Source organism: Terrapene carolina, unplaced genomic scaffold (assembly GCF_002925995.2).
Source record: "Terrapene carolina triunguis isolate 2854851 unplaced genomic scaffold, T_m_triunguis-2.0 Scaffold31, whole genome shotgun sequence".
Classification (NCBI taxonomy): domain Eukaryota; kingdom Metazoa; phylum Chordata; order Testudines; family Emydidae; genus Terrapene; species Terrapene triunguis.
This window is the reverse complement of record NW_020664382.1, coordinates 7,549,733-7,573,972: the sequence shown is the minus strand read 5'-3', so window position 1 is coordinate 7,573,972 and position 24,240 is coordinate 7,549,733. Positions and strand designations below refer to the sequence as shown.

General features: G+C 40.3%; 1 protein-coding gene across 1 annotated transcript in view; it reads left to right on the top strand.

The window, feature by feature from the left end:
• Nucleotides 1-24,240, top strand: part of ITSN1 (intersectin 1) — a 205,198-nt gene that overhangs the window by 38,546 nt on the left and 142,412 nt on the right. Inside the window, exons 2-4 of the mRNA XM_026652104.2 lie at nt 8,489-8,548; nt 13,317-13,409; nt 18,345-18,408. Of these exons, the coding sequence (XP_026507889.1) occupies nt 8,521-8,548; nt 13,317-13,409; nt 18,345-18,408 (185 nt within the window). The 5' untranslated portion in view covers nt 8,489-8,520. The remainder of the gene's footprint in view (nt 1-8,488; nt 8,549-13,316; nt 13,410-18,344; nt 18,409-24,240) is intronic.

The window sequence follows — 24,240 nt, the reverse complement described above, 5'->3', positions numbered from 1 at the left end:
CTGACCTTCTATCTGGCACTCCCCTCTGAGTGTTGGAACCTGCTGTCTAGCTACCTAGACCCACTGGGCGCAGTGCTGTTCCACCAGACTCCCTGCTGTGTAAACATGCCTTTTGCCTAGAATTCCACCCAAAAGGCGAGAAGTTTCTAGTTTAATTTCATTCATGCCCACAAAGATTACATGAAAATACTTGTACCTAACCAGGAATATGGAAGAGTTGTTACTCCTCCATTGTGAACTATCCATTAACAACCATACAAGTCAATAGAGTAAAGGATGTGGATTTTATCTGCTTATTTCCTGTTGGTGGAGGAAGGGAAGTCATAGCTATCTCAAGTGTTATTACTCTATTGACTTGTATGGTGGCTAATGGATAGTGTACAATGGGGGAGTTAGACCTTTCATACTCCTGGTTAGGTACAAGTATTTTATGTAATCTTTGTGGGCACTATTCATTAACCACTATGCAAGTCAATAGAGTAAGAACTATGACTTACCTTCCTCCACCAGCAGGAAACAAGCAGATAAAAACCACATCCTTCTCAAGGAAGTCAAAATTATGGCAAAATATCCCTTGGCAGGATACTATTTGAGGTAATCACAGAATTACAGGATTATAAGAACAGCCATACTGGGTCAGATCAAAGATCCATCTAACCCAGTATCCTGTCTTTTGACAGTGGCCAATGCCAGGTGCTTCAGAAGGAGTGAACAGAACATGTAATCAAGTAGTCCATTCCCTGTCGCCCATTCCCAGCTTCTGGCAAACAGAGGCTAGGGACACTATCCCTGCCTTTCCTGGCTAATAGCCATTGGGGGACTTATCTGCCATGAACTTATCTAGTTCTTTTTTTAACCCTGATTGTTTCTATGTAAATGTAGGAAAGTCTCTGGGCTAAACACAGACCGTGAAAAAGCCAGTCTCCACCAGAGTCAAAAGTTTTTCCTGGCAATTGTGGGGGCCTAAACTTATCCATTTCTGTGTAATTTAAGCTGCTGTTTATAAACCAAAAAAGCCAATATTTTTATAAATTACTGATTACTTTAGATATCTCAATATTTGGGTGTCCAACTTGGGACATCTTTAAGGAGCCTGAGTTAGCACATGGGTGTTCAGCATTTACTGAGAATCAAACCCCCTACAGGGAGTCTTGATGTGAGCAATCCAAAAAAAAAAAAAAAAACCACTGTTCAATCTTGGCCAAGTTTTCAAATGTAAATAATGTTTTCATAGAATCAGGAATTTGAAGAGCCCCTAGTGATGCCTGAAGCTTTTGCCAAGAAGCAGAGTGAAATTAACAAGGCTAATCAGTTTTACTGCTCTCATTTAAAACCCTTTGGGCAGCAGTGAAGCTGTTAAGAGTCATGTCACTTATCTACAGATATAGACTTGTAAACATTAATAAATTTACAGCCATTAAAGATAACTTAAGTCTTATGTCAGCATTCTTCAGTGAACTCTGAACTGTCATTTATTGTCAAAACCCTGTTACCAGCGTGTCCACACTGTCTGTCTGATAAATCCCCTTAAAAGAGCATCTGCATCGGGAGAATGAAAAATAAAGGTTTAATTTCATAACTTAAGTCCTCCATTAAAACACTATTAATAGTTTCCCAAGTTATGCTATCAGTCCACTTTTTTCAGATTCTAATACCCTGATCTGAAATTGTGCAGCTTTCACTTAAGTAACTGAGCGCTAAATTGTAAACTGCTTGCTTACTTTGAACAGTTATTCACACAAGTAATCCTGTTAACTTCACTGGTGAGCAAGGGGTTCATATTCAGGCCTTTTATCAATACACTGGGACATTTTTAAAGAGAGGGTCAAGAGATTCAGTGTTTGAAAAGAATGATGGCTATATGTATTTCTTATATCTGAGAATCCTAGAAATGTAGGACTGGAAGAGACCTCAAGAGGTCATCTAGTCCTGTCCCCTACACTGAGGCAGGACTAAGTATTATCTATACCAGGGGTTGGCAACCTCTGGCACGCGGCTCGCCAGGGTAAGCACCCTGGCGGGCCGGGCCAGAAATGCCTATCAGGGATGGTCTAGACAGTATTTGGTCCTGCCATGCGGGCAGGGGACTGGACTCGATGACCTCTCGAGGTCCCTTCCAGTCCTAGAATCTATGAATTGACCTCCCACTGGCCGCGGTTTGCCGTCCCAGGCCAATGGGGGCTGCGGGAAGCGGTGTGGGTGAGGGATGTCTGGCCTGGAGTCTCACTAGAAAATTTGCTTTCTAAGTTTGACTAGCTTATGTTCCATCAATGCACTAACAGAGCTGATCTCGTAACAACAGTGGGGCAAGGGTAAATTGGGAAATTCTCAAAATTACTACCCTATTAGGGTAGCACATCAGTGATCCATTTAAATGTAGAAATTGATCACACTCTTCATTTAAGGCTCTTTGGAAAGTGGTGGTGAGGATTAGCGTGGAACAATGATAAGTCAGGGCTCCTCCTCCTCTGCACTGTGCCCCTTTTATGCCTGTGCTCTATCCAATGTTTCACATGCCATATCTGCATGTCAATTCAAATACCCTAGTTCTCCACACATACACACTTCGCCATGGGAAAACCCTGTGTTGCTCTTGTCCATTATGCCACCCACAACACCTTGGCTATTCCATTCACCCGCCAATCCTGATAATCCTCCATCTGCCTGAAGGACATAGTTAAGGTTACTAGGATGCTGCTCACATAACTCCATTATATGGGTGTGTTAATGAATTATCAATTATTTTTGTGTTGTTTTCTTTAAAGGTGCATAATAAAAAATTGTTTGGACTAACACTGAGCAGTCATAATTGTTGGCTAATCAGATTTGTGTAGTAATCCATGTCTATTCTCTGAACAATGACAGGAGCAGCACTGTGCCAGGATGCCCTGAGCAGCTGTCCTTCCCTACTGCAATTGCTCAGCAGCTCCCCCACTGCCTGCCTGCCACACCATAGTACAGGAAGGAGAATAGTTAGCATCTTTGGCTATTTTGCCTGCTTCCCTGCTAGGCTGTGGGAGCTGCAGGGAGATTGTGATAGGAGTTTTGGGTATGTCTAAGCCTAGGTGAGTGCCTAGGAAAGAATGACTCTCTTTCCCCTATATAGCCACCCGGGAGTGAAAAGGAGAAGCTGAGAACCAAAAACCAGTAATGGCTCCCTGCATCTCTGCCCCAGCCTGGGGTCAGTTTATTGTGCTCCAGTTGGCAAAATGTTCGCAAGGGACCACTTGGTAGATAGCAACGTGTTCCAATCACTCACCAGTGCATGAAGGATGTGAAGTGTAGGAGCTGGCTGTACCATCTTTAAGCCATATTGGAGTCTCCTTCACATTGAGAAGTTGCCAGCAAGGGATGTGTCAGGGTTCCTTCCCCACTCTGAACTCTGGGGTACAGATGTGGGGACCCACATGAAAGACCCCCTAAGCTTATTTTTACCAGCTTAGGTTAAAACTTTCCCAAGGCACAAGTTCCATGTTGTCCTTGATCGCTGCCACTACCAAGTGATTTAAACAAACATTCAGGGAGGGCCACTTGGAGCCCTACCTCCCCCGCTAAATATTTCCCCAAGCCCTTACACCCCCTTTCCTGGGGAGGCTCTAGAATAATATCCTAACCAATTGGTTACAAAGTGAGCACAGATCAACCCCCCTGGGTCTTTAGGACACTGAAAAACAATCAGGTTCTTAAAAGAAGTTTATTTAAAAAAAAATAAAAGAATCACCTCTGTAAAATCAGGCTGGAAGATAACTTTACAGGGTAACAAAAAGATTCCAAACACAGAGGATTTCCCCTCTAGGCAAAACTTTAAAGTTACAAAAACAGGGATAAACCTTCCTCTTAGCACAGGGAAAATTCACAAGCTAAAAAAAAAGATAATCTAACACATTTCTTTGCTATTACTTACCATTTCTGCAATACTAGATGCTTAGTCCAGATATGGCTTAGGGAGATGTATTTGCCCTGCCCTGGTTCCTTTGCTGACTTCGAGAGAACAAAACAAAAGACACAAACAAAAACCTACCCCCACAGATTTGAAAGTAGCTTCTCCTTTTATTGGTCCTTTTGGTCAGGTGCCAACCAGGTTATCTGAGTTTCTTAACCCTTTACAGGGTAAAGAGGGATTTTATGCTACCCTTAGCAGTATGTTTATGACAGGATGTGTAGCAGCTTCCACTTTTTGCACCACCAGAATACTGCAAAAGGAGAGGAGCAGAGCTCAGAATATACCCCAAAGTATTGATTTGTGGCCTCTTGACCTTTTTGATATAACATGTTTGGTCCTTATGCTGTAAAGCTTAGACTTCATTGCTGAAGTATGATTTTTTTTTCCTTCTTTTCTTTGCAAAGTAGTGCTCTCCCTCGTTTGTTCTTCCTTGTTGCCTTGCCATCAACAGCATCCCAGACTCCAGTGACATGCTGTTTGAATCCATTTGGTTCCAGTGACATAAAGAAAACACCTTGAACAGAGTAGTTGGGGAACTGCACAAGAAGTTGAATGGAACAGTGCCAGCAATAACATCCATAACACATTAGTTAAAAAGAAAACATGCTGATGCTGACAGCCCAGATAACTTTCTCATGAAAGGTGACACGTTTCTTTTAGCCAGCAGGCTGCTATGTTTTCCAATAGACTTCTTTCCTGCAAGCTTTTTTTTTTTTTTTTTTCTTTGTATCATAAAAAAACTTGAGTGGAGATGAAATCAAATCTTTAGGCAGTTGTTTTTAACAAATTCACTGTCAGTTATGTGAAGCAAAATCTATCTTCAGTACTGCCCCATGTACCTGCCAATAACAGGATGATGCCCTTGTACCTGTCCCCTCCATGGGAATGTTGCCTATGAAAGTGCCAGTGTGAACACGCCTAAGAATGTAATCATGTTCTGTTGCTGCACAGAACTTGTAGAGGAAACATGCAGCTGTGAGGTTAATCTGAGTTTAATAGTATAAATTTCAAAGCTTGTATGTATTGTTTCTGGAGCGTTAGGAGATCTGGTGTTGGATGTGGTGGTAGGTTTTCTTTTTTCAAAATTGTCTTACTAGTCAGAAATAGTGAGTTGAAGTAGCCTGCACATTTAAGTGGATATTCTCTATTGTTTGTACCTTAAATTACAGGTATGTTAGGAGAAAATGTAAACTCCAGGCTGAGACTAGACTAAAAAGGATTACTCAGGGTGGCCAAGGGTTCTTTGTTACTCCTCCCAGAAAAACTTTAACATGCCTGGGTTTTTTTTTTTTTAATTTGACACTAACAAAGATTTTAGTCAAAATAATAGACTGCCTAATATTAGGCATAAATTCTATACTAGAATAACTTGGTAACCATAAGATTCCTCCCCCCGATTTAAAACCAAATAGTGCAAAAGCAAAACTTCAGCTTTTGCATTTCCCTTTAAAAGCATACACTGTGTGTGTGTGTGTGTGTATATACATATAATGTATGTACACACACAGTAGATATAACTATGCTAGACACTTGCCAAATACGTAAGACATAACTCTACCCCAAAAAGCTTTCCTCCTGATAGTTTAAAAAAAAATCCCAAACCACTCAGCATTATAATACAATCAAACTTCTAACTCTACCCCGATATAACGCTGTCCTTGGGAGCCAAAAAATCTTACCGCATTATAGGTGAAACCGCGTTATATCGAACTTGCTTTGATCCGCCGGAGTGCGCAGCCCCGCCCGGAGCTCTTGCTTTGATCTGCCGGAGCGCTGCTTTACCACGTTATATCCGAATTCGTGTTATATCGGGTCGCGTTATATCGGGGTAGAGGTGTATTCCCTCTTTTTATACATAAGGAATGCTGAGGTTTCAGACCCAACTGCATGCACTGTCAAATTGCTAAAGGTTGCCCTAGCATTTCCTTGGATATAAAATCAAATCTCTCTTTATAACAAGTAAACATTACGCTATCTGTCAACAGCAAACTTAAATTGCAATGTCTTTCTAGGGTATGTTGATCTCTCTCTCTCTCTCTCTCTCTCTCTCTCCCCCCCCCCCCCCCTTCTTGTTTGCCTCATATTGTGTCTCATATATATCTGTCAGTCTTCAATCTAATTTTTCCAATTGTTCAAGTCTAAATTTCAGCTCTTTCTACATTCATCTATCACTTCTTCTTTTCAAGACATTTCTCTGCTTTTGTGCCCTGCTCTGCTTGTTTCACTCACTGCCTACCCCCACTTTCTCTCTAGTGCTCTCTCTGCTATTTGGTACAGCTTTATGCATTCCTAAGCATCAATCAGGTTGCTAGTTGTTAGATTTATTTTGTCCATCACTGGTGCATGCAAGGATGGAGTGATAAGCTTGCTCTTCCTGTGGAGTTCCTGAACTACATGTGAGAGATTCTCTCCCTTCAAATGACTGAACTCTGCAATGCTTGCAAGCACTGTGCTGCCCCAGTATTCATAATTGTTGATTTTTTTTAAAAACATTTGTAAAATGTGAGTTGGTGAAATGGATTGTTAGTTTGTGTTTTTGTTCCGTTTACTCTGGTTCTGTCTCTTATCAAATCTGGTCTTGTGTTCTCGCTGGTTGTATTTTTCTCTTTTCCCCTCTTAGCCATCCACCTCTGGTTCCCTTTTCTTTCTACTTCTTTCCTTGCCTTTCTGCAAACACTCTCACAAAGTAAACAGTTGAGGGGTGCAGGAGCAGCTCCTCTATTTTACTGCTCCCTTTCTTCTCAAAGTTTTAAGTGAGTATAAAATTTTCTATGCCACATTGATTCAGTAGTACATCTACAGAGCTAAGACACTGCCGGAAGACTTTGCATAGGAAACTGTTTTAGCATCTGTTAGCTTAAGAACCAAATCCAGAATACTTGGGGATGGGAAGAGAGAAATAGAGGCATGGTTTTGTCTGCTGCAGAGTATGTGATACTGAAGCAAAAGGTTAAAGTGCTAATCATTTATAGTTGGAAGGGCTTTTGAAGAATTACTGTTATTGACTAAACAGTTAAACATTAATCTAAGTTGTATTAGGATATGATTTTAAGCTTCTTAGATATTGAAGGAATTGACACTACTCTTATAGTTAGAAAAACTTTTAACTGCAGTTTAGAAGCAGAATTCGAAGTTAGTCAATGTTTATGGAGTGAGATAAGTGCAGTAGTAACTTTCACAGATAGACAACTGATCTATAATCTGTTTATCTTATTTTAAGACTAGTCTCTTCCTTTGTCATTTCTTCTCCTGCTTCCTAAATTACAATTAGGTGGGGAATTTGGTTTTCCTGACATTGTTTTCAGTAGTAGTAGTGTGTATGGTGGTGGGTTTTTTTTGTTGTTTTTTCCAGTGACAAAAGTGGAGGTAAACATATGTAGTAGGTTTAGGAGTGAGGAATCAGCAGAAATCAGAAAAGCTTAAAGAAAGACCACTATCAAATTCAGACAAAAGAAAACTGCTGTTGCAAGTTAATGCCATTCTTTTGGTACTTTTGTATTTTAATGGTTTTGATACATTTCTGCTGTTGTTTAAGCAGCCTAAATTATTCTCCTTCAGTTCTGTTTTCTTTTGCTTTTCTTTTGTCTGGAAAACACAGTGGAATCTAGTAGGACAGGAGGCAGTTTATTCACTATTTTGTGGCCCTGTCACTGGCCATTATCCTTCTGGCTCAGTTCATGTCACTTCTTGTGTGGAGTAAAGAAATGCCCATTTTAAAAAAAAAAAAAAAAAGTTAAACTCACAGACACTCTGGCATTGCTTTAACTTTGAAGAATAAGCAGTATTAAACAAGTGAATGTTTTCAGTGGATGCATGGAGTTCCCACCAAATAATCCATTTTTGCCTTGTAATATCCCTTTTGGAGTTGTGTTTACAGTAGTTTAACTTGCACTCTTGTTAGGTTGAATTAACTTGTAAGTGCTATGACTGGGTGCAAAATAGTCTTTTATTTGCATTCTAGTCTTTAGTTTCAATTTTTTTCTTATGTATTTGTAAAATCACAACAAGATACTGTATGAGCATGATGATGCATCTCAAAGATTCTTGATCAAACAAGATAAAATTTAAAATGTCTCCTTGGAGAGAGTGTGCATTTTCATCAGCTGTGGAATTAGATGTCATATTCTTGCACTTGAATAGGATAGAGATGTTATACCCAATGGAAGTAACGTTTTGAGGAACTTGTTCTGCTGTTGCTAGAATCTTGTCTGTTTGTATGGCTGATTTAACTCTTCCTTACTACATCACTCTTCCATTATAAATAAGGGCACTTAGCTTTTGAGGACATTCTTGTTACAAGAGTGAAATGTAGCTCTTACTAGTAAAGGCAAACAGGAGAAATGCGTGAGATGTTGCAAAAACAGCGTGCATTAGTTTCTCCTCAACTAACAGTTTGTTTAATTTTACATCTTAGTTACCCTTATTTTTCACATAGCAATTGACTATATAACTATAATAAAGTGTGTTTTTAAAATAGAAGATATATTATAATATATCTTTGCAGTGAAGATATATTTATCTTAACATACTTCTTTTCTGTTTCAGGCATCTATTAGCAAGCTAAAAGTGACTGAACCATGGCTCAGTTTCCAACACCTTTTGGGGGTAAGATTTTTGTTGTTTGTTTTTGTTTTAAAATCAGAAAAATTACATTCCTTTCTAAATGCATTCTAGATAGTAATGTCCATGAGACCCATTCACCTAATGTTTAGCCATCTGCTCTTCTGGTACTCTAAGGTGTGACAAAGTGGGTTTTTCCTCTTTATTATGTTGTACGTGAGCCTATGTGAGTCTTACTGTTTTGCATGAATAGTGTGTGTACCTCAGTTTCCCTGTGTATTGCACCAGTACCTAGGTGGTGGGAATAAGAGTGTGTGACTTTTGCTGAGACCCTCAGGAGCAGGTGAGACAGCTCCAGCTGCCTGCATGTAAGCAATGGACGGTGCCCCTCGTAACCGGAGACCCAGGAGGGGGATGCGACCAGGTGACACTTTGCCTGGGAAGGGAGACAAAGACCAGGAGGAGGGGCAACGGGCATGTCGGAGGTCAGCCAGGCAGTCTGCAGTTGGGGACTCAGAGGGGGAATGGACTTCAAGTAGGAAAGGAGTCAGGCAGGATTGGAAAAGAACTGTCTCCAGGGGCAAGAAGCCCTCCATCCTGCCCCCAATCTCATAATGGGAGCAACACTAGATGGGCAGTATGCCAGTTTGAAGATCACACCTGAGTCCCAATAGCCCACACCTGTGGCTCTCAACCTTTCCAGACTATAGTACTGTATCCCTTTCAGGAGTCTGATTTGTCTTGCGTACCCCCAAGTTTCACCTCACTTAAAAACTACTTGCTTACAAAATCAGACATAAATATACAAAAGTGTCACAGCCCACTATTACAAAAAAAATTGCCTACTTTCTCATTTTTACCATATAATTATAAAATAAAGTAATGGAAGTATAAATATTATACTTACATTTCAGTGTATAGTATATAGAGCAGTATAAACAAGTCATCGTTTGTGTGAAATTTTAGTTTGTACTGACTTAGCTAATGCTTTTTATGTAGCCTGTTGTAAAACTAGGCAAATATCTAGATGAATTCGTGTACCCCCTGGAAGACCTCTGTGTGCACCCAGGAGTACACCCTGGTTGAGAACCACTAGCCCACACCAACACCCCTATAGTTACACCTCTGACTGTGGAGCTCAGCTGCATCCCCCCTCTGCTTTCATGTAGATTGCAAATGGAGGGCTCTGAAAACTGTCAACACCAGCTTCCTCCCACTTCCACCTGTATAAAAACCCATATATCAACCCCTTCCTTCCACTCATGGACCCCTACTCATATGCAGGCTGAGACCTCCAGGGCTAGCACAGGCTGTCTGGCCCACATAGGTCTCATGCAATACAAAAGAGCAGAGCTTCTGGGGAGCCCATCCATGAGCTCTAGGTTACTTTCTTCCCTGAGAGACCTAGAAGGGACCCGTGTGGGGAAGGGGAGACACAAAGCCTAGCCTCTTTGAGCACAGGCAGATTGGTAGCCATTTGAAATATATTTTTGGAGCAAACTCTGAGCCCAATTACACTTCCCTCTCTGAAGCTAGATTATGGGGACAAACTCCCAAAGGGGAAATAAATGAATCATAAAATCAGTGCTTGGTTCCCCTGCTCACCTTCGCGGAGTGCAGCATGGCAGACCTATGCAGAAAAATCAGATCATGGACAAATGTTGATCTTTCTAGGCATGTATTATGCCCCTCTCTATCTCCAAAAACGGGAGTTCTTCTTTCTTTAGGATGGAAGGCCTGCAGTCTAGATAAGACAGAGAATCAAATAGCAAAATAATAATTATTAAAAACCCACAATAATATAGCATAGGCCAGGGGTCGGCAACCTTTCAGAAGTGGTGTGCCGAGTCTTCATTTATTCACTCTAATTTAAGGTTTCGCGTGCTGGTAATACATTTTAACGTTTTTAGAAGGTCTCTTTCTATACATCTATATTATATAACTAAACTATTGTATGTAAAGTAAACAAGGTTTTCAAAATGTTTAAGAAGCGTCATTTAAAATTAAATTAAAATGCTGATCTTACGCCACCAGCCTGCTCAGCCCCCTGCCGGCCTGGGGTTCTGTTCACCTAGGCCAGCAACGGGCTGAGTAGGGTCTGTGGCTGGGACCCCAGATCTGGGGGTGGGTGTTTCAGGGGTCAGGGCAGAGGTCTGGGGGAGGGGGTGCAGGGCAGAAGGCTGGGTGTGTGTTGGGATGTGGGGGGGGCAGGGTAGAGGGATGGGGCTGGGGGGGGGCAGGGCAGAGGGCTGGGGGGCTAGGCTCGTGGGGGTGCTCCCAGCCCCCTGCCCTGAGCGGCTCATGGCAGGGGGCTGGAAGGGATATGCCTTGTTCCACCCCCTTCCCCCAGGCTCCATCCCTACCTCTCTCTGCCTCCTAAGCTGAAAATATGCTTAGGAGACCCACAGCCACCCAAGATGAGCTATAGCGATGTGTCCCTCCGCATGGACCCTGGGAATGTTTAATGGAGGGGTAGAAATGTCCTGAGCATTGCAGTGCTTACTTCTGTCCAAGTCCCTAATAGTTCTTTTTCTCTCAAAGTTTTCTTTCCTTTCATCTTGCATTGTGTTTTACTCATTCTTTGCTTTCTTCTTGGGGTATTGTCTGTACCCTACAGCAACTCAGTTACAGTGCTGCAGCTGTGCCTTTGTAGCACCATAGTGTAGATGGTTCTTACGTCGACAGAAGGGCTTTTTCTGCCAATGTAGTTAATCCACCTATCTGAGGGATGGTGTGATAGGTTGATGGAAGAACTCTTCTGTCAACCTGGCTGCCTCTGCATAGAGGGTTAGGTTGACCTAACTGCGTTGCACAGGACATGAAATTTTTCACAGCCCTGAGCGATGTAACTAGGTCAATCTAATTTTTAAGTGTAGACCAGGCCCTAGTGTTTCAGCAAAACTTTTTTCTGTATTTTGAAGAGATGTTAGTCCTTTCCTGCTGAAGAAAAATATATAGAGGCTCAACTTCTATGAGTTCCTACTCTTTTTGGTAGAGTCTTCAATGGCTCAGGGACCATATTCTAAAACTGTTCGAATGGGGTTTCTGAAAAACTGACATGCTTTATGGTTTGGGAGACCTGTGTGGATGATGTCCAGATCTCATTAATCCTACATTTACAGTATTTGGGCTCAATATTGGAAGCGCTCAGCATGTTACATGTGGGAATTTCATTCACAGAGCAGTTTCTGAATCTTGTTGACTAGTCTTAAACTCTGGACTATACTGTTTGTGTCCTGTCACACAAGATGGATAAACTGTTTTATGAACAAGTTGTGTTTGAAATAATGTTTGGACCATGTTTATATGAAGTTCTTAAATGGGTGTACAGAGCCTTTGAGAATTACCCATAGTAATTGGGAGTTTTCTTCTCTTGCAGTCTGATCATTTTGTCAATTTAATTTTCTGTTCCAAAAAATAAGTCTGAAACAGTTGAGTGCTCTTTCACTTTTTGATGAATGAAACTGAACGATTATCTTTTAGGGTTCCAGTGTCTGATAACGTACCTTAAAAAAACCCAGATTTGTTAAAAGCTTTAAAGGACTGGCCCAGGTAAACTTAGGCAATGATGTAGAAATAAAGAACAAGATCTAGACAACTTGTTATTGCAAGTCTGTATCTTTAATGTCCTATTCAGGAGAACTGTATTTTGTTAACATTAGATGTCTTTGGTTTCCTGAGATTCTGGCCAGCAATAGTTAGTTATTACTGCTGCAGCAGAGCTAATAAACATTATATGCTCCTGGAAGTGTTGAAAGACAGTGTTGTATTACCAATCCAAAAATTATAAAGACCAACCTTATATGCAATATTGTGTAATAGTATCTTAAATTATTTCTTAAGTGAGAGATGAGATGTTGTAGTGTTGGCTGTAAGTATAAGGAAAAGTAACCTGGAGGACAAAAGAGAAACTTTATGAAGAGAAGAGAAACAAATGCGAAAGTGTCCCGACTAGACAGTGGAAGTAGATTCTGTACATCTGTACTGAAATCTGGAGAAGGCATTCTTAATGTCACTGTATTGTTTAAATAAAAAAAAGGTAGTTTAATGTGAAACTTATTAAATATTGAACTACAAACTTTAAATTTGCTCTGGAGGATCCAAATAGTACAAAATACTCCTACATGTTGAATTTCTCATTCATTCAGGAGTATAGTGTGGGTGCTCTCTTCCTGCCTTGTGCTTTTTTGTTGCCTATTTTATGTCCTCTTGCATGTTCACATCCTTCCTGGATGAACAGGTGGCATTTATTTCTACTTCTGTGATGGTACAAACCCATTTAATGCATGACTGTTGATGACTTGTGACACCTCTTCACTGTTCGGTTTAGAAGAAGAGACTGCATCATGTGCTGCTCAGCATGTGCTGTTTGAGTGGGATTAGTTTCTTAAATAAGCAAAACCACATGAACTTTCCATGTTTTCTTTCATTAAACAGACACCTTTTAAATGTTGTCATCACAAATTGCATTACATGTTGTGTAGATTATTTATAACCTAAGATATCAATGAGCATAAAATTGCTGAAGCATTGTTCAGGAGTTCATTTCAGTCTTTGGTGGTTTGTTATGGTAAGACTGTCCATATGGCTGCCTATTTAAGAATATGTATGAATGCAACTGTAGATTAGTTGGATATGAGATTTTTTTATCTAGTCTAATACTTAAATTTTCATAGGCAAATTAATTCTGCTAGTACCACCAAGTCAGAAGGTTAAAATGTTAAAACTTTGTGTACAGAAGACTTGTAAGGGGGAAAAGTAGTGTATCTTTTATGTACTTGTTTCTGACTTCTATATTTTCTTTCTACACAAGGCAACCTGGATATCTGGGCCATAACTGTGGAAGAGAGAGCTAAACATGATCAGCAGTTCCATAGTCTGAAACCAACATCTGGATTTATCACTGGTAATTAGATAGTTTTTCACATCTAATTCCATTTAATAATATCTAGAATTCATAGTAAATAAGTATGTACAAAAATTTATGGGAAAAATGGAGGCATGATTTTATTCATACTGTATTTCAACTCTCTTGTATCTCTCGGTCACATCAATGCCATCTCTTTTTGAATATTGCTGAAAACTTTGTGTCTTCTCCCTGGTTTATATCACTTGATTTTTCTCTTGTGTCATTCTTGCAGTCATACCTGGTTCTCTAAAGCAATGCTACTCTATCTTATAGAACTGCTTGTTACTTCACAATAATCATTGTCATAGAATCAGAACCACAGAATCATAGTGGGATGACTTGATGTTACTTAAATTAGATGACTGGCACCATTGCGATACATTGTCATGTTGATTGATCAATAGACGCAAAAGACAATCTAATTGTAAGTTGCACCTTTTAAAATAAAATCTGTTTAACAATTTAGTTAAACCAGTGCAAACCTCTGTATGGACAGCCTTGTATATCCATTTACAAGTGGCTTATATCAGTTTAGCTTGTGAGGATTAAGCAATAAATCCACAGACATGGCCAGAGGCGTAGCGAGCGCCCTCCAACCGGAGGGGGCCCCGCAAGGAAGGGGGCCCCTAAAAGTGGCAAAAAAAATGTAAAGTATAACTAGGTAAGTGACATTTATTGACGCTATTGCACAATCCATGTCGGTTTTACTGACAAAACCGTGAAGTTATTATGATATATCATAATGCTATTGGCTACATCAGTTGTCTGTCGGTCAGTTTCGAATTTTAGTTGGACCCATTCAAAGAATGTGTATTTGCGTTCATAATGGCGGTCGGTGGATAAATGTTATTAATTTAGTTTAATTTTTTATCGTTTGAAACGATTCGTTTCCAACGCAGAAGCGTGCTTTGTGATGTCTAAGAGAACGTATAAGAGCGGAGCTAGTAAACGAAAGGCAGCAAAAGATGCCGAGAAGGAACTTGAGAAAATTCCAAACTTGTCAACGTATTTTGCGCTGCAATCCAACGTACAGGTGCAGGCACATGAAACGGACAGCGCTAGCAGCGATGAATCGTATCCAGAAGTGCTTCAAGTGAGGTCGAAGGTGAAGCCAGTTGTTCTACCAAACAAACTGTGACAGATATTCCAGCTGCTGCCGGGAAAGAAGTATCTGAATCTGAACCACTGACTGATGATCCAGGAGATTGGCCGTCTATAATATCGGACAGGCAAGTGTGTGACATTGTTGCACGTGGCCCACAGCAGCAGAATGAAAGTTACGAATTTCCATTTAACGAGGAAAGACGGAGGTTCACAAGTACTCATTTCTATCGAACCATGGCAAATGGCGAGAAAATAAGACGTTCATGGTTAATGTACTCAGTTCAGAAAGATGCCATTTTTTGTTTTTTGTTGTAAATTATTTGGCACTGGCGACATACCGCTACGTCGTGGAACATCTGCTTGGAAAGCACTGTCAAAAAGACTTCAGCAGCATGAAACAGGCAAAGGTCATCAAGACTGTATGGTGAAATGGTTTGACCTTTGGTCAGGCATAGTAAACGGTACATCTATTGACCAACTCGAATTGCAGGCTTTTCTGAAAGAAAGAGATTTCTGGAGAAATGTTGTCAAACGCATGGTTGATGTCGTTATTTTCTTGTCCGAAAGAAACTTGGCATTTCGAGGAAGTAATGAAAAGCTCGGCGATCCTTCGAATGGCAACTTTTTGGGACTGTTTGAATTGCTTGCAAAGTATGATACTGTCCTCAGCGAACTTTTAAGGAGGATTAAGAAGGCAGAGACACATGTTCAGTACCTCAGTCCACAGATCCAAAACGAGCTGATTCAACTTGTTGCCAGTAACATTCAAGAGGCCAACATAGCGCAGCTTAAAAAAGCAAAATATTATTCAGTTATTTTGGACTGTACTACCGACGTGTCACATGAAGAACAGATGTCTGTGGTGTTACGCTTTGTTGAATGCAACGGTGAAGATGGTGTCAATATTCGTGAAGCGTTTGTTGGTTTTCTTAATGTTCATGATACAACTGGCGAGGGCTTATTGGAAGCGTTTCTTGAAAAGGCAAACAACTTAGGAATAGACATTGCTGACATGAGAGGCCAAGCTTATGATAACGGCACAAATATGAGAGGAAAGAATAACGGAGTTCAAGCCCGCATGCTAGAAATAAATGATCGTGCCTTGTATGTACCATGTGGAGCTCACACTTGGAATCTTGTGATCTCAGACGCGGCAAAGTCATCGAAATATGCCATTGACTTTTTCGGTCTGATTAACAGAATATACGTTATCTTTTCTTCTTCACCTTCACGTTGGGATATACTTCAAGAACACATGCCAATATCTGTTAAAGGGTTATCGGACACTCGTTGGGAGTCGAGAATTGATGCTGTGAAGCCATTGTGTTATCACCTTGAAGAATTGTGCAATGCTTTGTCATCTTTGAGAATATGCGCTCAAAAAGAAAGATGGCAATACAGCAACAGAAGCCGGTGCGCTTTTAGACCATGTTACTACGTGGCCTTTTGTTCTGACTGTGTACACGTGGTACGATATACTATTTCACGTCAATAAAACCAGCAAATTAATTCAGTCACCAGATGTGTCAATTGACGTACTGCAGGCAGAAGCGGTGCTACAAAGAAGTTTTTGGAAGACTATCGAAATACAGGATATATCTCTGTGGTCACAAATGCACGTGAAATAGCAGAGCATATGGGTATTGAGCAGGTGTTTCCAGAAACCAGGGTGCGACGTAAGAAGAGAATGTTTGATTACGAATGTGCTGATGATTCGAGTCGTCTTTCTGTCAAAGAAAAATTCAAATCGCAGTTCTTTCTTGTTCTCACTGATCAGGCCATATCTTCTGTTTCGTCGCGATTTGACCAACTCATGGAGTGGAATAAGTTGTTTGGATTTCTGTACAACGCTAACAACCTGAAGCAGTGTCACAGAGAAAATGAACTGGAGAATCACAGCAAAAATTTTGAAAGAAAAATGGGAGACCTTGATGCCAACGAACTCATAATGGAATTGAATCGTTTTATTTATGTCATCGAGAAAGAGAGGACTTGTCACGGCAAACAATTTTTTAACGTACATATACAAGAACAGCCTTCAGGAGATATATCCGAATCTTTGCATTTGCATCAGAATTCTTCTGACCACACCAGTTACTGTCGCTGGTGCTGAAAGGAGCTTCAGCAGAATGAAACTGATCAAGAATATCCTGCGCTCAACGATGACAGGCTTTCTGCGCTTGCAGTTATCTCAATCGAAAACAAGATTGCCAGATCTCTGGACTATGACCCATTGATTAACCAATTTGCGGAGAAGAAGGCTCGAAAGAAGCGCTTTGCGTAAATACGGAATACATGTACACTGTAGGCCTATGTATACATAATATGAACCCTGTATATTGTATAAAATAAATACCGCATTCCAGTTTCTGCATTGTAAGGGGCCCCGCCCGGACATATGTTCGGAGGGGGCCACGTTCTTTGTTGCTACGGCCCTGCACATGGCTTGCACAGGTCTCTTAAACCACTGCAGATAGGGCTTATCGCCACAGAGTGATATCAAGATCTTGTTCTGTGGCTGTTTGGTGGCTCTGTTTGGTTCTCTTTCCTCTCTCACCGCAGCTACATGTGGAGAAAGAGAATGGAGGGTGATATGTTGCCTTCCTTGCTATCCACCTGTTAGGAGGCATCCAAGAGTCTCCAGAGCCTCATCTGTGGTTCTAAAGAGCCACATGTGCCTCTCCTGGCATAGATTGATTATTGCTGCTCCTCATATGACATTGTACAAAATCTGGTATGGTTCTGTGTGTAACTTAATTTTATAAAAAATTTGATATGTAATACTACTTGTAGTCTTTCTACTCCTTTCCTTCATAGGCTAGGTCTACACTACCCGCCTGAATCGGCGGGTAGAAATCGATCTCTCGGGGATCGAATTATCGCGTCTCGTTGGGACGCGACAATCGATCCCCGAATCGACGCACTTACTCCACCAGCGGAGGTAGGAGTAAGCGCCGTCGACGGGGAGCCACGGAGGTCGATTTTGCCGCCGTCCTCACAGCGGGGTAAGTCGGCTCCGATACATTGAATTCAGCTACGCTATTCGCGTAGCTGAATTTGCGTATCTTAAATCGACCCCCCCCCCCCGTAGTGAAGACCTGCCCATAGATTATCAAATTTCCTTTTCAGGGACCTAATCCTACTGCACCTAACCCTAATGTGCTGTTTTGTCTTTCCCATCCTTACTCTTCTACCTTTACCAACCTGGACTGAAAATGGGAAACTACCTCAAAAATTTTGCTATTGCTTTTCTCAATGGCTAATTAGTCTCAAGTGGTAACTGAAGAGTCCCTTACTCAATTTGTGCTGACGGGTCTGTATTGTACCTTAAATACCCATGAAAAAATAGAATGTTTTATGTTTGTATTGAAGGGAAATAGTATTTCCTGTGGAGAAAGTGTGTGCTTCCTTGATTTCACTGGGCAGATGATTCCAATAAAGAAAGAGCCTTTAAACATGGATTGGGTAGCAGGAACCATATGTTTCCTATTGTTCATCTCAATAGATTTTTCTGGAAAATGTTAATGTCCAGTTAACTTTAAATTTGCACCAGTTGCTTCCATTTTAATATTTAAAGCATGGGGTGGATATCTCCCCAATAGACATCCTTGATTCACCAGTACCTAAAATTACATCTGTAGTATTGCTTGTAGATTAAGTGATAAACTGAATTTAAATAATATTCTGTAGTATGCTCCATGTTACAATATATGCTTTTTAATGTTGCTATCTTTTGAATGTTTTGACCTATAATTTAACTTTTAGCTCTGTCTTCTGGGTATTATTAGCAGTCCTTTTGAAATGATGCCTTTCTAACTTATTTTACAGGTGATCAAGCTAGAAACTTTTTTTTCCAATCTGGATTACCTCAACCGGTGTTAGCACAAATATGGCAAGTATATTAAAAAAACCTTCAGTTATATTGGAGCAAGTAATTCAATTACACACACTTTACACTTAACATGCTGCTATTTAAAATCACTTGCTTTGCTCAGCCCATAGGCTAAAAGTCAACAAGACAAAAGCCTTGTTGCTATGATCCGGCTGTGAATATTTTTAAAGTTACTAATATATTTAGTATGCCTCTTGCTGGAGGTAGCCATCTTATTGGAAAGTGACATTTGTAACCAAGTGGTTTGGTAGGAAGTGTAAGAAGAGACCATATAAAATGTTTCCAGCTTTGTTAAACCAATATTAATATAGTCATAAAATGCAACAATTATTTTTTTTTAAATACTAAGATACTAGATATACTAATGGGACTGTTAAACCAGATCTAGACAATTGTCATAACATTTATAATCTGCATAAAATCTACTCTCATCATAGTTCAGTGATAATGGAGTTTAAGGCAGGAGAGGAAGAACAATGATTTTATTATTCCTGGGTGAGTGAACAAGTACAAATTTGCAAAGCTATGTTAAACTGCTAATAAACCCAGTTGGAAACTGGTACCTAGTTTCTTCATGTAGGGCTTTCAAATTGCTACTGTTCCAAATCATATCAAACTTTGACTCAGAAATGCTAATTTTAATGAAAATCTTGAAGAAAATATATTCTCTTCCTACTTGACCTTCCTTCTAAACTTAGCAAAATGAATATGATTTTCCTTGGCACATTGCACTGGCAGTGGGGGGAGGGGGGATCACTGTGTTGACATGGTATCTACATAGATGAAAGTTAACGTTAACCAGTAAATACAATGAGTTGTTTTCCATGGTATCTCCTTATTGTGGCCACTCTTACTTTTATACTAGTAAAAATGTCTCAGTATTTCATTCCCTTATGGAAAGCGTGGCTCTCTATGAAAAAGGAGAGTTATCTTGCAAGAAGACAGCTGCTTTGGAAATGAGTAGCTGCCTTCTTGCTGCTTTATGACAAGGCTTGAAAGAGGGTGTGTGTGTGTGTGGGGGGGGGATTTGCTTCATTTTCAACCGTTCTCAGCCAAATCTTTGGCCTGTAATGCAATGGCAAGAAGGCAATTATATTGATAGCCAAAGGATGTCACAATAGTTGTTCAAAGCAATCTGAGATGTAAAGAAACAAGAAATTGTGACCTTCCCCCATTTGAGGGGTAAGATACTCCAAAGGACATCTTTATGTGGTGGAATAAACAATCAGTAGTATAGTTCCCAAAGGTCTTGTGATAGCTTCAAATCTTTGTGCTTATTCATGTGGATCCATTGTCACTTCTTGGTCTGAGAGACTTTCGGCTTCCATGGCAGAAGTGTGTGTATAGCACTTATGTAGGAAAAGCTTCATGAGTTGTCACAAGATCTGTTCAGTGGATTCGTCTGCCTCAGTCTTTAGCTCAAGTGCTCTGTACGCTGTTTCAGACTATAGGTCCAGATCTTTGTATGTGGGAAGAAAGCTATTTACAATCCTTAGTTTTCTATCTGTATTCTCTATTTCCCTGTCTAGTTGGAGTTCACCACTGACAAAACCCCCAGTTTGTTAGGACTACCACACTGTCATTTTCTATGAAGTTTATAGAATCTATAAGAAAAAGTTAAAACAAAAACAAAAAGCAACTTAAGGCCCCCAATTCTGCAAATGTTTAATTACATGTGTATCTTTACTTGCCTAATTATAATTTATTTCCAAGGTCTTCAGTAGGGCTACTTGCTTGAGGTAAAGTTTTGCATATGATAGTGTTGGCAGGATTGGGGCCTAACTCATTAACTTGTTAGATTCATGGCTCCAAAAACCAAGTCTGATGTAATGCAAAGTCACATCTGCTTTTATAGATTCTTTTGTTAGCTATGGAAGCACTTGTCTGGGGAAGTACAGCTGTGAGGCAGGAATTGCAGAGGGTTTGGCCTTGTTGACTGATAGTTCAGACAGGCTTCAGATCTGTTACAGGAGGAGTAATGCATTTTAGAATTGTCAAAGATATATCATCTCATAATTTTAAAAAGAAAATCTGGCTTGCATATTTTTTAAAATATCTTCAAGTTTGATTTTAAAAGGTATAGTTCTCTTTTAAATTTGGTGAAAACTGGATTGCTATTTTGAGTAATGCAAAATCTGTTTTCACTAAAATAGAACGTCAGGAAAAGCTACCTAGTTGAAATGGTGTTTAAATATCTTCTGCCCAACAGAGCTATTTTGAAAATATTTTGAAGCTGCAGTAATTCGTTTTTAGACGTGAGACTACATGAAGGCTGTATAATAAAATTAAAATAGCAATAATTCAGTTCTTAACAAAACATCTGTGAGAATGTTGGGAGTTTTGTAGCGCAGCCCGAGGAGCTGCTATGGTTTATCATGACAATTCTTCTGATCTACTTTTTTCAGGCTTTGTTGTCTGTCAAACCAGTAATCTATAAAGTGTCTAAATAGTCTTTGAAATGAGACCGTAATGATTCAGAAGGTAAGAACTATTTTTAACAAGGCCATAATCTGGATTTCTTCCAAAACCCACAGTGCTGTTCCTCCCTCCTGAAATCCTCCACCCAGTCCCCTCATCTCTAGCTTAGTTTAAACTAGTACTGGAAATAATCAGTGCAAGCTGCTGCTTATTATATTCAGAGTTCTAGTTCTGCAGCGAACATTAAAATAGTTGGTAGATTTACCCTCTTCTGACACCTGCTTTCCTCCTAATAGTATCAAATTTGTGGAAGTTAGAAGAATAATGGGAAAATGTTATGGTCGGGCAGACCCTGGGATTTTACTATTTAATGTGTACAGTAGTATAATGACACTCAAAACTTAATTCCTGCTGTTGTGTTTGAGTTTCATGGTTTAGGATGAATATGGGAATTTAAGGCTAGATTTAGTCCAGATCTTCAGTTGCAGTAGAACTTCCTTGCTGGAGTGTGTAACATCTAAAAATAACCTTCAGAAAGATATTTTTGTAGTTTAATAAGCCATGCTCTAAGCAGCACAAATCCTGCCTGCCCAATCCTTGCCCTCACCATCAATCTCGCAGATGGGAACATTGCAGAGATTCCACTGCAAGGTATGGGGAAGATGGTAGTGCCGCTTCTACCAAAGTGTAGGCGAGGAGAGATTGATGTGAAGAGGACCCCTTTTGCACCTAGATTTTGGGGGTCTGATTCAGCCTTTTGCAATTATCCAAGTGAAAAAATCTACAGTTATGAACACAGGAACATTTTATAGATATAATAAATCTGTAATCAATTTACTGTCCTATGCTGGTTTCCAGCCAGGTCTCAAATAAATGAATTAACGTACATTAAGTTCTTCCTAATTTTGTTATAACCGGATACTTTGTGTTTTGTGGAACAGTGAAATGTAGGTGGTAGTTACTGTCAGATACTCACAGCACTCCAGGCATAGCTTTGTATTTCTGCTAGCACACTGCAATCATTTAAATGTGTGTAAATACTGCTGCCTTCTAGTTGTACTTCATTTTCCTGAAATTTATGTGAAGTTGAGTAAAATAGCAAAACTGTTCAACTACAGCAAATGAGTAGAATAGCAGGAAAGACATTAACTAGAGATGAAAGATTTTATTGACTAAATGGGTAGACAGGAGTTTTCTCATTCAGTGAACATAATTGGAATTGTCATATCTTGTTTCTGATTATTATTAATTGCACATAGAAGGAATCTGTAGATTAAAAATGTATTGTCCAAAATGTGGGAAACTACTAATGAAATAATATCACCTAGATGTAATGCTTTCCATTAGTAGATCTCAAAGCGCTTTCAAAGGAGATCATTATCATGTAATGTCTGAATGAACCAGTCACATACAATGTGATGATACTTAATAGTATTCTCATTGTCAGGTGTATGGCAGTAGTTTGTACATAAAAGTTGATTATGTAGTTGTAGAAGCCTTCTGCGCAGAACAAATAAGCACTGTTACAAAGGCATTTGCTTAAATATTTTACACCCCACCCCCGCTATTGTACCACTATATCCCAGCATCGGAAATCACTTAATTGCTTGAACTGACAGTGCCAATTGGATAGGCTCAGCAGAACTGACTTCTACATATGAAAAGTGAGAGACCTGTTTAATGGGGAAACCACCAATTGCTCAGAGTGTGATCAAAGAAATCTGTCAGAGTAGCTTTCTTCAGGCAGTCTCTTTCTCTGATTTATCTTTATGGTTAACCACCTCAGGCCACATATACAAACTTTTTTTTTTTTTTTTTTTTTTTCTACCTACCAGTTACAACTTGGGGTCTGAATAAAGGATGACTAAACCCTGAAGAAAACTTTAATCATAATAAACATGCTTTTCCTTTGAGTATGCTTGTAGCCTGAGTGGCCTTTTTATTTGCCCTCTCCAGCCATAGGGAAATGTCCACTCTGATCTTCTTGTCGAAACTTAAACTATGCGTTTCTTCGATAAAGGAATGATATTTTAGTTCAGTACAGCAGTTGTGGGGTAATATGCACAAGGCTGAAGTCTAATTGATAGTAATTTGCTATTTGAACTCAGTTGATTAGTGTCTCTACTCTAACTATATGTTTTGAGTTCTTCCTATCTGGTTCATCATATAGGTTTTTTTTTTTTTTTTTTTTTTAAGTATTCTGTACAGCATGTGTCTGGTTGCTTGTGACAAATGTATCTGTATTCCCAGTAGAGTAGCAAAAGGCAAAAAGACTTTAGGGAAGTTAATCAAACTCTTGGTATACATACACACCAATATATAGGACTATAGGGAGACATTGCATTTGGTAGCTGGCAGAAAATGGACAGCCCTAATGAATTAGGCTATGTAACAAGTCTACTTTGCTTTTTAACTTTTTCCAGGAGCAATTCTGTTCCTTCTAGCAAAAACTCCATCTTTGTTATAATCTATAAAGTTCCCTTCCTGTTGCCTACAACTTGTCGGGGGGAGGTTCTCTTGCCTGCAATAAGGTTCCCTCAAACCTCTAACATTCTCAGTCTGATATAAGTATCTTGTATTTTAATTCTCTTTGGGCTAGTCTACACTGGCAGTGGCAGTGCTTTAACATGGCTTGTGTAGTCGCGGCAGAGCGCACTCCAAAAAAACCACTTCCACGAGGGGCGTAGTGACCAGTGCTGGGAGCCCAGCTCTGGTGCACTGTCTACACTGGCGCTTTACAGTGCTGAAACTTGCTGCGCTCAGGGGGAGGTATAGACAAGCCTTTGCTCATACAGCAGGAGATACTGATTTCTTATCGTTTCAGGGAGGCCTCCATCATGGTGAGGTTGTGAGAGGAGGAGGAGATGCGCTATAGCTTACCCTCTCAAAAAAAGCATAATTCCTCCATTAGTTTGGGTTGGTTTTGCTCATCTCATCTCTTCATTCTGACTGTTGGGAACTACTTACTTAGCTGCCATGTCACTGCCACACAGAGCCTTTATAACAGCTGAAGCTATAAGAACAGGAGTACTTGTAGGGTTACCATTCGTCCGGATTCCCCCGGACATGTCCGGCTCTTTAAGCTAAAAATAGCGTCCGGGGGGAATTTGTAAATGTCCGGACTTCCCCCTGATGCAGAGCGCGCGCGGCTAACAGTGCTGCCGGACGGACGGTGTCACTTACATGGGGCTCTGACACTCAGCCAGAGAGGGCTCCTCCTCCCTCCCTCCCTCCCTGCATCGCAGATCGGCTCCGGCAGTCTGGAGCTCCTCCCCCACTGCTGCCCAGCGGCTCAGGCAGTTCCTGAGCAAGTTCACCGAGACATTAGGTGAAGAAAGGCCAACAACAAGGGGGCCAGGGGGTCGGAGAAGGGGCAGGGAGGTTTTGGAGGGGGCAGTCAAGAGACGGGGGGGG